Below are 15,882 nucleotides of genomic sequence, written 5' to 3' on the forward strand. Positions count from 1 at the left end.
CAAAATAATCACATTGTATTTAGAAAAGATCATTATTGAAATGAATTCAGATAATTTAATTGCTGGACCAGAAATTATGCATATGCTAATATGTAAAATTTACATACATAAAATACATCGATCGGTTGTTACTAAACCATAATCACTTGAATCTTTTTAGACGACTTTATATCAGTCTAAGTCTGGCATTCTAATAAATATATTTAGTTTGAAAATAAATGGAATTAGGTTTGAATATTTCACTTACGTGTATTTATGATATAACAGAACAAGAAAACAAATTGAATTGTGATTCCAGAAATTAAATTGTTTGTATGCGTGTTGTGTCTCTTTCGACAATTGCTTTTTCTTTTTCTTTGAGAAGCAACAATTTAAAATTATCTAACTGGCTGACAGAAACAAGAAGATTACTCACCACTTCACCAGACCAACAAAATTAAATGAAAATTAAATATAGAGTAATTACATGTCCCTGCGACAAAAATGGAAATAATGGGGTTATTTATTAGACCAATATAATTGAATGAGAATTAAATATAGTGTAATGATATGGTCCTGCGACGAAGGAGGAGCCATGTCTACGCAACCAACAAGTGAACTGTCTTAGAACACAAGCTACTCTTTTTTACTTCTTCATGATTGAGTTCTTCTCTTATTCAGTAGGAAAAATCAAGTATGTATATACAATATTGTCTCTTATAACAAAACATAAAAGGCATACGGCAACGGTATCATCATGTCGCATGTAAGAGAAAGCTATATTCTTCGTGACTAATGGATTTATTTATTTTCTGATTTACGCTTTGGTTCTGCTAGTTGGAGAACTTAAGTTACTTAACACCGAGTTATTCAGATTTCATTTTTGTTTGGTTTGGTTTATTGGAGGGACTACTGTATATAGAAATGTGTATTGGGCTGGATATCTTTTAGGATCGTATAAGGGCCATATGGCCCATGATAAATAATTAATACTGGGAAAATATTAAAAAAATAGTGAAAGTATTAACATATAAAAATGCATCAAACAAAGAACTAGTAGGTCTCAAAGAGAGAGAGAGAGAGAGATGGGAGAGATTGTGTTTACAGAGAAGCAAGAAGCTTTGGTGAAGGAGTCTTGGGAGATACTGAAGCAAGACATCCCCAGATACAGCCTTCACTTCTTTTCACAGTAAGCATATAATACATACATACAAGCATAGTTATACGTAATCTATATTTGGTTATGTATGTGAGCTAATAAACAGTATACTGATGATATATAGGATACTGGAGATAGCACCAGCAGCAAAAGACATGTTCTCTTTCTTAAGAGACACAGATGAAGTGCCTCACAACAATCCTAAACTCAAAGCTCATGCTGTCAAAGTTTTTAAGATGGTATTTACTTACCCCCCTTTTGTGATATACATGATACATCTACTGATCTACATATATATACGTTTATATATGTGTATCACTTACATAAAGACACTACAAGAAAACAGCGACATACTGAGGGAAAATATCGTCGGTATGTCGTCGGAATAACGCTATTCCGACGACATACCGACGAAAAAAGTCCTCGGAAATAACTCCTCGGAATTTCATTTTTCCTCGGAAATTCCTCGGAAATTTCCGACGGAATTCCGAGGAAACGAATTTCCGAGGAAATTCCGAAGACCACATGTTCGTCGGAATTTCCTCGGAATATTCCAAGGAAAATGTCGTCGGAATATCCCGAGGGATACACTTCCTCGGAATATTTCCAAAATTAAAAAAAAAAATATAAATTTATTTTTTTAAATTGAAATTCGAAAATATAAAATTAAAATTGAAATAGAAAATATATTTAAAATACAAAAAAAAATAAAATAGTTTTTATAAATAAAAAAAATGTTTTATAAATACAAAATTAGTTATAATAAATATAAATATTTTTATAAATATGAAATCATCTTTTTATAAATACAAAATAGTTTTTATAAATACAAAAAAAACTAAAATAGTTTTTATAAATAAAAAAATGTTTTATAAATACAAAATTAGTTATAATAAATATAAATATTTTTATAAATATGAAATCATCTTTTTATAAATACAAAATAGTTTTTATAAATACAAAAAATAATAAAATAGTGTTTATAAATCAAAAAAATGTTTTATAAATACAAAATTAGTTTTAATAAATATAAATATTTTTATAAATATGAAATCATCTTTTTATAAATACAAAATAGTTTTTATAAATACAAAAAATAATAAAATAGTGTTTATAATAAAAAAAATGTTTTATAAATACAAAATTAGTTTTAATAAATATAAAATAGTATAAAAATTAAAAAAATAGTTTAAATAAATCACAAAAACAGTTAATAATTACAAAAAATAGTTTTAAAAATATTTAAAATGTTAAATAATTACAAAAAATAGTTTTCATAATATTAAAAATGTTTAATAAATATAGAAATTTATATTTTTTATATAAAATACATAAAACGTTTTATAACCACAAAAAAATGATTTTAAATATTATATATATGATTTTTAATCTTAAAAAAGTTTTATAGATTTTAAAAATGTTTAATAAATATATAAATGAATTTAAAATGCAAAAAATAGATTTTATATACAAAAAACGTTTTCAATATATATATATAATTTAAAATTCGATTTTTATAACCACAAAATAAATAAAAACTAAAAAAAAATTCAAATCAAGTGATACAAATCAAATCTACCATTCACCCTAACAAAATCTATAAATCTACCATTCACCCTAACAAAATCTATAAATCTCATTCCAAAATCATCAAATCTACTTAAAAACCATACAAATCTAACCTAAAAGAGTGGGATAGGGTTCATACATGAGGATTAGGGTGGAAAACGCGAGGGAGAAGAGAGAAAGCGCCGCAAATCGCAAGGGAGAAGAGAGGAGTCGACGAAATCGCAGGAGAAAGAGAGATTGCGGCGGAGAGAAATGGGGAAGAAGGTCGGGCTCGACCTAATAAAATGAGGGGTCCGACGGAAATTATCCGTCGGAATTTCCTCGGAAATATTTACTATATCCGTCGGAATTTCCTCGGAAATCATTAATTCAATTTTCGCGAAATATTTGGCGGCTTGGTTTACCCGGTTAAATGAAAATATTCCGAGGAACCAGGTTTCCTCGGAATTTCCTCGGAATTTACCGAGGAAATTCCGAGGAACCAGGGTTTGGGGTTTCAAAACATCGATTATTTTCGCCGTATTTCATTTCTTATACAATTATAATGCATACCATTGAGGATTCTTTGTATAGATGATCATAAACCATGAAATAACAAAATTTCAAAAATAATTGTAAGTATTCTCTTTACCGTTTGTTAAAGTGTATAAGTGTTTCTCTTATGTTGTGTGGTTTTCGTTCATGCAATCGTAAAAGTGTTTGTTATTGGGTAAAACACCAAAGTTTGACTTCATAATCTGGTTAAGACACTTAATGAAGGTTATATACGTGTTATTCAATCCGTAAAATGTTGTTTTCGGTTTAAAACCCCAAGTTCCTCGGAATTTCCTCGGAATTTTCCGAGGGAATTCCGAGGAAAACTCTATCGTCGTCGGAATTTCCTCGGAAAATTCCGAGGAAATTCCGAGGAAAAGGAATGTATAATCAAATCCCTAAATCGACAAGATCTATTCCGAGGAAATTCCGAGGAAAACCTTTCTGCCCTCGGAATTTCCTCGGAATTTTTAAAATCTCCCCAACGGCTCTCTAACGTCTATAATATTTCCTCGGAATTCATCGGTTTTTTCCTAGGAATACTATTTTCCTCGGTATTCCGTCGGAATATTCCGACGAACTGAATTTTCCTCGGTATTCCGTCGGAATATTCCGACGAACTGAATTTTCCTCGGAATTCCGTCGGTATATTCCGAGGAAATTCCGAGGAAGCCAAATTTTGTGTTTCCTCGGAATTGCCTCGGAAATTCCTCGGTATATTCCGAGGAATTCATTTTCCGTCGGAACGTCCGTCAGAATACCGCTGTTTTCTTGTAGTGAGAATCGTATCATAATCTTCATTGCACCTCTTAGATTATATTTAAAATGGTTTCATTATTACAGCTAAGAATCTTTATTGACTCTTCAAATAGTGTTGTCTATTTTATATTGGCGTAGCCATGTGCACACGATATTGCGGTCTATCTTGTTTGGACTTAGCTAGTTGCTTTTGTCCTGTTCTTGGAGATAATATAATAAATTCTATTTTAGTAAAGAATAATTAATATGTATTGGCTCATTCATAAAATCCACCAAAAACAAACATTACGTCGATTCCTATCAACATATAAGCCTTACTGAAGAATCCAAGTGGTTCGGTTCGCTTTCTGGATTTTTATTTTGGTATAGTGGGATTAAGTAGGATAGTAAACCATTGTTTTAGTTTTGCTAAAAGCTATCAACCTCAAACTTTGTAGCCATTAAGATTATGAGTTTTTTTCTTTTCTTCGGGGTGTAGACATGTGAAACAGCAATACAGCTGAGGGAGAAAGGCAAAGTGGCTGTGCCTGACACAACCCTCCAATACCTGGGCTCTGTCCATCTCAAAAGTGGAGTTCTTGATCCTCACTTTGAGGTCTCTTTTATCAATTAACTAATGTTTTTCATTGTTTTTTTTCACCAAAAAGACATTTAATAAATGCAAGTATGTGAATTCAGGTGGTGAAAGAGGCTTTGGTGAGGACACTGAAAGAAGGGTTGGGGGAGAAGTACAATGAAGAAGTGGAAGGAGCTTGGTCTCAAGCTTATGATCACTTGGCTTTAGCCATTAAGGCCGAGATGAAACAAGAAAACTCACAGAAACCCTGAATATCATTTGGGTATATGCTCATAGATGGTGAATCTGTGTGCACAAGTATAATATCAAATCATCTTTGTGAAATTTATCTCAACTACTTTTGGTTCTTTCTTATACAGAGCTACATGACACTCAATAAATTAAAAAAATATACCTCTGGCTACTGTTAACCGAATAAATTTATGTCTGCTGATCTTGGTTTGGTCCATTTCAGAGAGTTTATATCGCTGAAACAATCTGCAGAGACAATGGCTTGAAGAACTTAAGAGACGAACATGATTTAAACAAGAGATCAAATATCTTAACCAGAGGAGGAATTCAATGTAGTGAAGAGTCTTTAAAACAATATCAAAGATTTCGAACCTGTTCTTGCTCAGACATGAACAAAATCACATTATCTTTGTTTGTTTTTCCTTGTTCTCCAATCTCAGAGGGCTTACGCGACAGTGTAGGCTCTGATTACCTCGAGGATTGGCGCTCTACACAACGGGCATTTCCCTCCAGTTCTGACTAGCTCGTTACCGCAATTTGAGCAAGTGCACATGTGCCCGCATCTACAGTTTCACAAAGATATGATCAGACTATGGTTTTCGGTTATGTAAATCACGAACAAACCGGGTTTGAGGAAACAATCTACCTGTACAAGAGGGCATCTATGTCAGTATCACAGCAGACACAGCAAGTCCCGTTCCTTACATGACCCCATCTCGACCCATCCTCGGATGTTCCTGCTCCAAGACCTGATGACATTATCCATTTAGTTAACAGATAGTTCCATACGCAGACTAGGAATGAAAGTTTGGATAGAAAGGGCAAAAACCTTGGTCACCGGGAGATCGGTTTAAAGCTGCAGAGACCTCTTGCCTAACCGAACGCTGCAGCTCAGACTGCATATCCATACAGGTTTCTAAATTCCTCTGCATATGACTCATTCCTTGTTGGAGTCTAGCCATTTCTCCTCTCAAGTCGTTCATCATCTCCCATCCCTATTCACCAGCACCATCCATATTAAGACATTTTTATGAGAAGACAACATAACACAGAGCTGTTAAGAGAGTATTAAAAACCCTGAAAGTTCTAGGCTTACAAGTTCAGATCGATGCAGAGAGTGACGAGCGTAGTTGGTGTGGTGCCTTATTGGCTGTGGTGGAGGCACTGGTGGAGTTGGCAGCGTTTGATTGATGCCATCAAGCTGATCCTCGTCCTGTAGAAACCGTTGTTGCTCTGTATGATGTTCTTGAGAATCCGATATTGCTTCCCAGTCAACTCTCCGCTCTACATAGGACTGTATCAGCTGATCCAGATTTTCACGGAAACCACTACGTAGAAAGTTAGATACATTTCTCCTACAGGAGTGAAATGAAAAATAATTTCCATTAAAGAAAGAGAATAGATGCACAGGAAAACAGAGAAAATGAATCCACTATGTCAGTACCTGCTTAGTAGCTCTCGAAGCTCAATGTTGTAAACATTATCGTCATTAGGTAAATGGAGCCTGTTTACTCTTCTCATAGGTACTACACGGCGACTCCTAAGTGCTCCAAACCGTGTCTCAGGCCAATTTCCATCAGAGTGTCTAGAGCTATCTTCAGGCCATACACTTTGATCTTCTATCAGAACAGTTGCATCTGAATTTCCAGTTCCATCCTGGTGCAGGTCATCAACTGAGTTTTCTTGTTCGTTGATAACTGCGTTACCGTTATCCCTTTCACTTAACTGGCTTAACGTTGCTTCCAGCAAATTTCGCCTCTCGTCTGTTCTAAAAACTTCAGGCCAAACACTTTCTTGACTGGTGGTATGTTCTTCCCAATTTCTACCTACATTTGTTCGGTTACTTCCCGACCTTCCCAAATCGTTAGGTAAGAGTGGGGTACCATTCCCCTGTCTTGAAGAACTCAAGCTCTCATTTAGCCTCTGAGAATCCTCAGTAGTATTAGCTATTGTTCGGTTAATCCTGGAAGTATTGATGTTATCGACATTAGTATTGCTTTCTAGCCTGTCACTGACTCCTTCCCTGTGATCATCAATATCAATATCGAGGAATCAGCTGCGAGTAAGCTAAATGTGAAAAGTTAAAGTCGATAAAATGAAAATGCAAAGCCAACCATAATATGCATATCTTCAGTGAGCGTGGGAAGACAAATGAGACGCAAGGATATAACATATACACACTTCACAATCATGATTATGTGACAAGTATAATCGAACAAGAAAGAATTTTTTTTTTTTTTTTTACCGCAAACCAGAAACTGTATGTCTATCTCTTAGCTGGCGAAGTTCACTTGCTGCCATTGATGGAGCTCTAACTTCCTCTGTACGTGGCTCATTCCGCAAGAATCTTCTTCTAAGTAGCAACTGTCGAAAGGTTTACAACCGTTAGAAAGATAAGTTACAAGGACTTAAGGTCTATCATTACGTTAATATATGGTGCTAGTAGCACAGTCTTAGCGTACAATACGCCTTCCTTCTCACACCTTTGGTTCTGTCAATCGGACTACAAACACCAGTAACGTTTCACTATTAAAGGGGAAACGAGAATTTTGGAAACATAACCAGCAAAGATGCTCCCAAACTCTATAGCCCACTCTACATTTTTACAGTTCATCCTATGTGCGGTCCATATATTATAAAGTTGTCCCCTCCTATCACTAGTATGCAATAAACATTAGAACAAAGAAGACAAAGATGATAGTCCTACTAACAAACCTGAATCCGGTTGCGATGAGAAAAGTCAGAGACTGCACGATGATCCAACAAACCCTGAAGCTCTCGCTGCCGCTCTTGTTCAATCCTCATGAGCAAATCAACAAATGCATGCCTTCCTCGTAATCTCCGCAAGTCTCTACGAGTATCCTCCTGTCGCCCTTCCTCATTCTCAACGGCTAACCCTTCACCGACCCTCTGAACTTGAGGCCGGTCATCTTGTGAGCCAAGAGATCGTTGTTGATCTTCTCTTCGACTTGCACGAGCTCCTCTCTGCTGACTTGTCATTTGCATCCGTTCCCTGATAACCCTGACTCTCTCTCTTTCAGTATCACCAACCAACTCTCCTCTACGGTTATCGTCTCTCCTTCTTACATTAGATACATAATCACGCACACTTCGTCTCACCCTCTCACTCTCAACATCGCCAAGGTCTGGAGACTGTTCTCTACTGGAAGATCTATAACCATTCTCACTCTCACTTGATCCCCTCAGGCTCTCATTGTTTCCACTCACAGATGCATTAGCACTTCTTTGCCTCGGCCTCTCACTTGCCCTGTTGTGCACGTGTTCATCTTCCAACTCTCTCCACATCTGAAAAATCTCAGATGCTTGAGTTCTAGGCCTCTCTCGCCTCAAGGGAGGAGAGTGCGTCTCCTCCCTGAGGAAAGAAGAGTCAAGCGTAGAGACGGCATGCAAACCAGCAATAGCAATAAGTTCAGACTCACGGTTCCTCCTCTCAATGGTGGTAATCATCTCCTGAGCCTGCCTTGCAGCCCAACGGCTCAGGATCCGAGACTGGCGCCTTCTCGCAGCAGAGGATTCAGCAATGTCATCACCTTCGAGGTCAGACCTCCTTCTCCTCCTCAGAAGATGTTCATCCTCTTGATCATGATCGTTGCACGACTCAAATGAGATGCAACCGTCATTGAAATCCTCAAAACGACGATCCATTGACTCCGTCTTTTGATTCAAAGGATCAATATCATTCATCCTCAATTCCCTCACACTCAGAATCTAAACAACAACATCACAAAGTTCCCCGGGAAAATAAAAAAATCAAACGATTCAAAATTTTCACACACAATCGTCCTCTAGATTGATCGATCTCACCTGTACTACAATAACATCAATCGTCACCTGAAAAGAGGAAAACAATGTTGATTATCCCCATGAAAAATTCTAAGAAACAATTATGAAATCAACCGGAAAATGATTATCCAGACATACCTCTCTAGAGAAAATTGATGAACACGACGAAAAATCCGGAGAGAAATTGAAGAAGAGAATGGGCAGTTTATATATGGAGCAAGAGAGAAGGTGACAATTGTCATATTAGATAGCGAAGAAAACAAAACAAAAATTTTAAAATTATTAAAGGGTCACTGGTCACCACCATAAAATAAGAGCTGATTCAATGTTCTTCCTCACACTTGTCAGCTTCTAGATATTTTGAATGGACCTTAGAAGAAGGCAAAAGAAGATAATGGATTTTTTTCTTTCTGCCTATGTATGATTCAGCAAATGTCCTTATAATGTGTGGTACTTACTTTTGTTATTTAATTTATTTCAAATCTTCAACCTGTTATGTGCTACAATCTGTCTTAAGTTTATGAAATGAATACAATTTATGAGATGGATATTTTAAGTGGTAAAATCCATGGGCTAATTAAAAGATATTTATATTTTTTGTAAGAAGAACATAGTTTTATAGTTTTTATGAAACAGAAAATAGAACATGATATGTATTTTCTTGAGGTATTAATTTTTAAATTAATGTTAAAATATTATTATTTATGAAAACATTAAAACTGTAGAGTGAATAAAGTATACTCCTTTTGTTTCATAACTGTTGTTTTAGAGTTCAAAATTTGTTTCATAGTGTTATTTTATATTTTCAAGATTTTTATTTAATAATTTTTCAAATTCTGTCTTTATTCTTTTAGTTTATTAATGAGAATAATCAAATAAAACAAACATACTAATTAGAGATAAAATAATAAATTTAATAACTTTTTAATCTGTTTGAAAAAATTTAAAACGACTTATGAAATGAAAATGGATAAAGTATTCAATTCTAGCAGGTAGGTGCGATAGTTGAATGCTACATTCACATGATAACTTTAAGAAATAAATGTTACATCATATAGCTTAGAGAGTTGAAAAATACCTCAAGCGAAGAGTGAAGTGAATATTTGAACTAAATGAATTTGCGTACAAAAATAATTGGAAAACGGGACTAAATTAATTATTATTTAATTAAAATAAGTTGGATTTGACAAAAACAAATTACAAGTTTGACTATTTTTCAATCAGAGTTGACAAACAAACCAACCGCTCAGCAACAAACACGAAGAAGGCGGTTAACAGGATACGATTACAAACGCCGAGAGAATCACCACTACGTCGCCGGAGATTTACAACTCAGAGTGAAAAATTTGCGGCGAAGTTGAACGGAAAGAGATTCATACTTATACGAGCAGAGAGGTAAGTACAAATTTGATCGAAATCGAGTCTTCTCTCTTTCCCTCACCTCAAACTTTCCATCAGCTAATTGTTTCTCTATCTTTCGCAGCGGAGATGGATTCCAACGAGTCCGACACGGCGTATGAATCCCTGGAGGAGCCATCGCAAGAACCTGGTACTTTCGATTCGATTCGATTTGATCCTCACCGGAATAATTCCATCGAAATTAGAGAAAACTAGAAGTTTTGATTTGCTTCCTTAGGCGTTGATGATTGGATTGGATTGCATTCTATCTGTTTAGCTTCCGACTATAATCAGATATTCAGATCATCGACGAAATTATTTAAAAATTTAAGGAAAGAGATCGAGCTCACTATCTCTAGGATCCAATAGTGTAGTTTAGTGGGGGATATTATACTTTGTTTCTTAGAGTGGCTAGTGTTTTTTTTTCAGACTCTAGTGAGAAGCCAACGCACATACGTTTCCTTGTACCAAAAGCGTTAGCTGGTTATGTGATTGGTAAAGGTGGCTCAACCATCATTCAGTTCCAGGACAACTCTGGAGCTCAAATCCTGCTCTCTCGTAATCAAGAATATTTCCCAGGAACTGCTTGTAGAATCGTTGTGATATCTGGCACGACTATACAAGTTCTCACTGCGTTCCAGCTTGTTCTTGCTAAATTGCACAGTCAGGTAATTGTATTTTGAATTGCTTCTAGCTCTCTGTGTTTGTCGCTCTTAATAGATCAAGGTTGTTTGTTTTTTTTCAAATTTTTGGTAGCTTCAAGGTGAAGATGGTAGTGATGTTGAGCTTAGGAGAACAAGAGTTGTGGTTCCACACAGTTCCTGTGGAATCATCATTGGAAAAGGAGGAGCCACCATCAGGTAAATTTTTGCTTTCTATTCTCGTAGCAACAGAACGCATGATGAGTCTATCTGTTTCACCGAGACAATTGACATATGAGAATGTGTTCATATTGTTATCATTGTTTCCATACTTCATATCTTCAAGAGAACAAGGAATCTTCTCTTCATAGAATAAAAGGGAGTTTATGGGGTCCAGAGTCAAATCTTTGGATATTTATATTTAATTTCAGGATGTGGTGGCATTACTACATCTTCTAAACCCTTAAAACGCATATGATTGTCTTGCCATAGGTCCTTTATTGAAGACTCCAACGCTGGTATCAAGATATCTCCTCTGGACTTCGAGCTGAGTGATAGGCTATTGACACTATCTGGAACCATGGAGGAGCAGATGCGCGCAATTGCTTTGATTTTGACTAAGCTTACCGAAGATGATGAGTACTCCCAGCAAGTGCATTCCCCCAATTCATATAGAAAAGGTATACTTTTCTACAAGTAGCTTACTAATTCAGTTTAATTTCCTTCTTGAATTGTTTTTCGTTATCATGTTCTGTGTTTCTGTGACTGTGTCTAGAAGTAATGACTTCTGCATTGGCTAGCAAACTAGGCACGGCTATATATGTCGTAGATAGTATTAGGTTAGTGTTATTGGTATCTGGTAAGGCACTGTAAATTCCAAGGACAAAACATTAGTCACTCGCCTAATTTATCGAACAAACAAGCCGGTTTGTTAAGCTTCATTTTCTTCTAAAGATCCTTTTCAACGCCAGATTTAGGTCTTCGCAACCTTTTGCACGCATGGAAATCGGCGAAGTCACGCAGATCTCTTGGAAGTAAACAAAATCACAAGGTTTCTCTCTTCTCACACTATATCTCGAGTCATAAATTTATATCAGTGATTATGAAAGAAACTCGATGATGCTGGCTGCTAGCAAAGTCTAAAAGATAGGAGACTGCTCATGCTAGATCTAGAATACCATGACTTCCCTGGAATGCAGGCCGTTTTAGAGTTTAAATGTTTCTTTGAATGGCTTGTTTTCGGCTCAACGAAACTATAGAGTATAAGAAATTTAGTTCAAAAGCTTAAGCCAATACTTAGAAATGTTTTTTTTTTTCGTTTATATTATAGGAAGATAGTTACAACTCGGTGACAATAGGTGTGTCGGATGAGCACATAGGTGTGGTCATTGGCCGTGAAGGAAGTCACATCATGGAGATCAGTGAGGTCCGTTCCAATATTTCCGATCCATTTTGACTCTCTTCTCACTCAATTTCATCATCACCAAACTCTCACGCCTTTGTCGTCTTTGGAATCTGTAAAATGGCAGTCAAGTGGTGCCAGAATAAAGATATCAGGCCGAGGAGGGTTTCTCCCTGGAACTACTGATAGGTATTGTCTTAACAAAACATTTGCTTGTTGCTGAAATAACATGCAGAGCTTGAACAATGTATTGTCTAACTTCTTTCTTCTGACATATTGTTTTTTTTTATCAGGAAAGTTACTATCTCTGGATTTCAAGCTTCGATCGATTTAGCTGTATCGATTATAGAACGTAAAGTTGACGAGGCATCGAAGAGGAGGGCCAAGGATGAAACTGACATGGATACAGACTAGTTTTTAAAACAAGTGTTCTAGTATATAACATCAAAATCTCAATTTCAGATTATCAATAGCTCTTCAACGGTCAATGCAGGCATGCCCTTTCTATGCAAACATTGAAATGTCAAAGAGAGGTCATCAAATAAATCTCTTCCGTGTGCAAAGGTGCTATGTTTGTTTGATTAGTAGCATCTCTTTTGTTAGTTTCTTCACTTGTAGCAAAAGTCTTCTTCCGTAGCTGTCGCTGACGTAGCCTATACCGGAATTGGTTAATGACGATAAAGCCCTTCCTTCTGACAACCCCCAGTCACGGTATTACTTGAAAAGCACTTTACCCTCATAAAGACGGAACATTATGAGATACTACAGTACGAGAAGGAAAGAGACGACTATGCCCTCAGATCTGACCACTAATAACGATTTTTGCCCAAATAGCTGACCATCACACCAAGCACTCTTGCAACAAACATATAGCGTTCTTGTCTGAAAAGAGCATGATAGATAATATATGACAATGGACCAACCTGACCATGTTCGCAAAAGATGCTTAAACATCCGAAAGAAAGAAAAAAGACACCCAGCTCAGCGGCTGCGATCCGGTTTATCCTAATTTTACAACAGAGACTCACATGGTTCTCAATCCGTCTGAAGAAGCTACATAGATAGCTCATAATATTACAGCTAGAATGCAAAGGAGAAGAAACCTGAAGAGTTGGTTTTAGAGCACCGCTTGTCCCTTGGTGGCGTTGTTCTTCCTCAGCTCATCGTTCTCCTGGCGCAGTGCATCGATCCTCGACTGGAGAATACTGATCATAGCCTCTGCACTCATCATCTCAAGCTTGAACGTCTCTCTCTCAACAGACATCTGGTGAACCTCCTTCTGGAGATCATTAAGCTTCTCTTCAGTAGATGGAAGCGGAGCAGGAGGATAAGCTTCCTTGTTAGGAGGTTGCGGTGTGTTTTCTTTCTTTGCGGATATACCCATGAGAGAGAATTCAAGCAATGCAGAGATGGCGGTGTTGGTGGCAGCAGCAGTAGATGATGAGATTAAAGTTATTGGTGTATTGTCGACGGTTGTTATTGTGGACGAACAGTGATCCTGTGTGGTCCTGCTTGAGTTGTTGTTTGGTTCGTTTTGGCGTCTTCGTTTGTATTGAAGGAGAGGCAATGGAGCTTCTTTGTTGAGAACACATGCAGGAGGAGGACGCTCATCTTCTTCCGCTTGCTCAAGTTTGAGTGCTTCCTCAGCTTCATCATAATGGTTATTGTTGTTATTCTCCTGCGGCTTAGGGGCATTCTCATGATGATTCTGATGATTAACTTCGATATCCATTGGGGTAGTCTCTCTTGGTGGCTCGTTGATGTTAATGAGGTCCTTGCTTGCTGACTGAATTTCCTAAGACAAATTACAAAGTTATATGAACCCAAGAGGGCACACACAAAAGTTTTGAACAGCCACTTAAGAGATTGTTTCAACACAGATCTTTTTAAACTTAACAGCTTATGGGTTATGAAGGAAGTACAAACCTGGTCCATCTGGTTGTTTCCATTAGCTACTGGTAGCGGCTCTGCCCTGACCCTAACGTCTACTCCTGGAATCAGAGCGACTCCCTCATCAGCCCATTCCTCTTCCAAGAATGGCGCGTATCTGTTCCCACTTGGTGGCCCAATGTTATTCTTGTGGAACACTCTGCACAACACATATGCATCTTGCTGCACCCAAACAAAGGATTCTTTTAGACAGTATCAAACAAACTGATAGGTAACTCTTTGGAAGAAAAAAAAAAACTATACCACGAGGTTTCCATTGGATTCAGTTTCATAGTCCACAAGGCGATACTCGTGCATGACCCAGTTGGTGCGGAGCCCATCCGGGGCACGCCCGCTGTGGAAAACGAGTGTCTTTTTCATACCGAGCAGCTGAATGTCACGGCGGATTTCTCTGTCTTTTCCGGTGGCTTTCCAGTAGCCTTTGTTAGTGGCTCGGTTCATCCTAGCGCCGTTTCCGTACTTCTTGTCTAACGCGCTGTAGAAGTACCATTCTTGGTCTCTTGTCTTCAACCTCGAGAACACTGGAAACACACACACAACACAGCAGAAGAGAAAAAAATCAAACTTGAGATACTCAGACAAGCAACAACAAAGTTCATGTCCTGATACACAAGCAAACTAATGTGGAAGCACAAGTTAGCAAGAAATCCTTAAGGAATCTGAATCCTGATTTAATAACACTAAACTCAAAACTTCATTTCCTAAAACACAAGCACACAAAACTGAAACACTTGACACACACACAACACAGCAGAAGACAAAAACCAAACTTGAGATACCCAGACACGCAACAACCAACTTCATGTCCTGAGACACAAGCAAACTAATGCGGAAGCACAAGTTAGCATGAAATCCTTAAGGAATCTGAAATACAGAAGACAAAATTAAACCGGACATGATAACACTAAACTAAAAACTACAGACAAACACACGGAATAACAAACTTCATTACCTGAAACACAAGCAAACAAAACTGAAGCTCAATTCATACAAAAATTCGTAAGGAATCCGAGAAAAAAAACTAGATTTTGCCCAATTAATAAGTCCATAGGATGCACAATCTTTTCACAGTTTTACAGCCTAAATATAGCAAAAGGTAGATCTGCAACTCAGAGCCCATAAAGCCAAACTCTTTTCCCAGAATTGAATCAGGAGACAAAACCATGAACAAAGCCACAAAACAATCAGAAGCATGTCTCACAGAACAAAAAAACCCATAAAGCTAAACTCTTTTCCCAGATAGAGAGAGCGAACCTGCTAAGTCCCAAGGCTCATGCTTGTAGATATCGACATCCCCAATCGCATCGAAACGTACGGGCTTACCCATAACCTTTCGCTTCAAGTAATAGCTAACGAGCTCCTCATCAGTCGGATGAAATCGAAACCCAGGAGCAAGCGATGTCGCCGCAACAGTAGCAGTACCCCTCGCAGTCGCAGTCGCAGTCGCCGTCGGCGGAGAAGACACCACAGCCACAGATTCGCGACCCATTTGAAGCAAAGGACCGTACTTGTTGTCTTCTTCTCTCTCTCTCTCTCGTTCACCAAACCTCACCAGACGAACACCCAAAGGAAAGTTGGGAAATGGTTTTTTTTAATTATACGGAGAAGAAACCAAAGAGAGAAGAAGCCCACGATTAAAGGTACCTTCAATTGCAAGAAATTTATTTTTTCTTTTCTTTTTGTTTTTGCGTTTCCGAGAAGGTTAGAAAACAAGTGTTTTGGATTGCGATTCCAGTTTTGCTTTTTTTCTCATTTTCTCGATTATTTATGTTTTTTTTTTGTCTCGCGAAGGGTTGCTGTAATAAAACCCTAGCAAATGTTACTGCTTAGTTTTTGTCGTTTTGTGAAGTAAATAGAGGAATCACTGTCAGTGGTTTGA

General features: G+C 37.3%; 4 protein-coding genes across 5 annotated transcripts; 2 read left to right on the forward strand and 2 right to left on the reverse strand.

The window, feature by feature from the left end:
- The first annotated feature begins 474 nt into the window (after positions 1–474).
- LOC106452686 (non-symbiotic hemoglobin 2-like) lies at positions 475–4,980 on the forward strand. The gene is made up of 4 exons (XM_048779991.1): positions 475–1,168; positions 1,263–1,377; positions 4,479–4,595; positions 4,679–4,980. The coding sequence occupies exons 1-4, from the start codon at positions 1,065–1,067 to the stop codon at positions 4,826–4,828; spliced, it is 486 nt and encodes a 161-aa protein (XP_048635948.1). The 5' UTR covers positions 475–1,064; the 3' UTR covers positions 4,829–4,980.
- Positions 4,881–9,010, reverse strand: LOC106452685. Its single transcript, XM_013894855.3, has 9 exons — positions 8,751–9,010; positions 7,524–8,660; positions 7,054–7,172; positions 6,253–6,831; positions 5,905–6,163; positions 5,638–5,803; positions 5,455–5,557; positions 5,181–5,371; positions 4,881–5,054 (listed from the first exon to the last, which is right to left on the reverse strand). The coding sequence occupies exons 2-8, from the start codon at positions 8,511–8,513 to the stop codon at positions 5,254–5,256; spliced, it is 2,334 nt and encodes a 777-aa protein (XP_013750309.2). The 5' UTR covers positions 8,514–8,660; positions 8,751–9,010; the 3' UTR covers positions 4,881–5,054; positions 5,181–5,253.
- A 786-nt stretch (positions 9,011–9,796) lies between these two features.
- LOC106452684 (protein BTR1) lies at positions 9,797–12,616 on the forward strand. The gene is made up of 9 exons (XM_048779990.1): positions 9,797–10,007; positions 10,096–10,161; positions 10,440–10,678; positions 10,767–10,870; positions 11,144–11,331; positions 11,623–11,702; positions 11,982–12,077; positions 12,181–12,242; positions 12,347–12,616. The coding sequence occupies exons 2-9, from the start codon at positions 10,101–10,103 to the stop codon at positions 12,465–12,467; spliced, it is 951 nt and encodes a 316-aa protein (XP_048635947.1). The 5' UTR covers positions 9,797–10,007; positions 10,096–10,100; the 3' UTR covers positions 12,468–12,616.
- Positions 12,617–12,931: 315 nt separating this feature from the next.
- LOC106452682 (NAC domain containing protein 50) lies at positions 12,932–15,738 on the reverse strand. 2 transcript variants are annotated; one of them, XM_013894852.3, is made up of 4 exons: positions 15,258–15,738; positions 14,247–14,524; positions 13,980–14,165; positions 12,932–13,839 (listed from the first exon to the last, which is right to left on the reverse strand). In XM_013894852.3, exons 1-4 carry the CDS (start codon positions 15,490–15,492, stop codon positions 13,171–13,173), a joined length of 1,368 nt encoding a protein of 455 aa, XP_013750306.2. In that variant the 5' UTR covers positions 15,493–15,738; the 3' UTR covers positions 12,932–13,170. The 2 variants fall into 2 exon arrangements, with proteins under 2 accessions (XP_013750306.2, XP_013750304.2); XM_013894850.3 differs by having other exon boundaries at positions 12,932–13,848.
- Positions 15,739–15,882: the final 144 nt, after the last annotated feature.

The sequence above is a fragment of the Brassica napus genome, chromosome A5 (genome assembly GCF_020379485.1).
Source record: "Brassica napus cultivar Da-Ae chromosome A5, Da-Ae, whole genome shotgun sequence".
Classification (NCBI taxonomy): Eukaryota; Viridiplantae; Streptophyta; class Magnoliopsida; order Brassicales; family Brassicaceae; genus Brassica; species Brassica napus.

What these genes read in the sequence shown, in the direction of transcription:
- LOC106452686 (XM_048779991.1), top strand. Translation starts at nt 1,065, where the DNA reads ATGGGAGAGATTGTGTTTACAGAGAAGCAAGAAGCTTTGGTGAAGGAG. An exon ending in AGCCTTCACTTCTTTTCACA is followed by an intron (nt 1,169 to 1,262) that starts GTAAGCATATAA and finishes GATGATATATAG; the next exon opens with GATACTGGAGATAGCACCAG. An exon ending in TTCTTGATCCTCACTTTGAG is followed by an intron (nt 4,596 to 4,678) that starts GTCTCTTTTATC and finishes ATGTGAATTCAG; the next exon opens with GTGGTGAAAGAGGCTTTGGT.
- LOC106452685 (XM_013894855.3), bottom strand. Translation starts at nt 8,513, where the DNA reads ATGAATGATATTGATCCTTTGAATCAAAAGACGGAGTCAATGGATCGT. An exon ending in CTTCGAGAGCTACTAAGCAG is followed by an intron (nt 6,164 to 6,252) that starts GTACTGACATAG and finishes TCACTCCTGTAG; the next exon opens with GAGAAATGTATCTAACTTTC. An exon ending in CCGATCTCCCGGTGACCAAG is followed by an intron (nt 5,558 to 5,637) that starts GTTTTTGCCCTT and finishes TAATGTCATCAG; the next exon opens with GTCTTGGAGCAGGAACATCC.
- LOC106452684 (XM_048779990.1), top strand. Translation starts at nt 10,101, where the DNA reads ATGGATTCCAACGAGTCCGACACGGCGTATGAATCCCTGGAGGAGCCA. An exon ending in AAAGGAGGAGCCACCATCAG is followed by an intron (nt 10,871 to 11,143) that starts GTAAATTTTTGC and finishes GTCTTGCCATAG; the next exon opens with GTCCTTTATTGAAGACTCCA. An exon ending in GAAGTAAACAAAATCACAAG is followed by an intron (nt 11,703 to 11,981) that starts GTTTCTCTCTTC and finishes TTTATATTATAG; the next exon opens with GAAGATAGTTACAACTCGGT.
- LOC106452682 (XM_013894850.3), bottom strand. Translation starts at nt 15,492, where the DNA reads ATGGGTCGCGAATCTGTGGCTGTGGTGTCTTCTCCGCCGACGGCGACT. An exon ending in TGAGCCTTGGGACTTAGCAG is followed by an intron (nt 14,525 to 15,257) that starts GTTCGCTCTCTC and finishes GTGTGTTTCCAG; the next exon opens with TGTTCTCGAGGTTGAAGACA. An exon ending in AATCCAATGGAAACCTCGTG is followed by an intron (nt 14,166 to 14,246) that starts GTATAGTTTTTT and finishes GTTTGGGTGCAG; the next exon opens with CAAGATGCATATGTGTTGTG.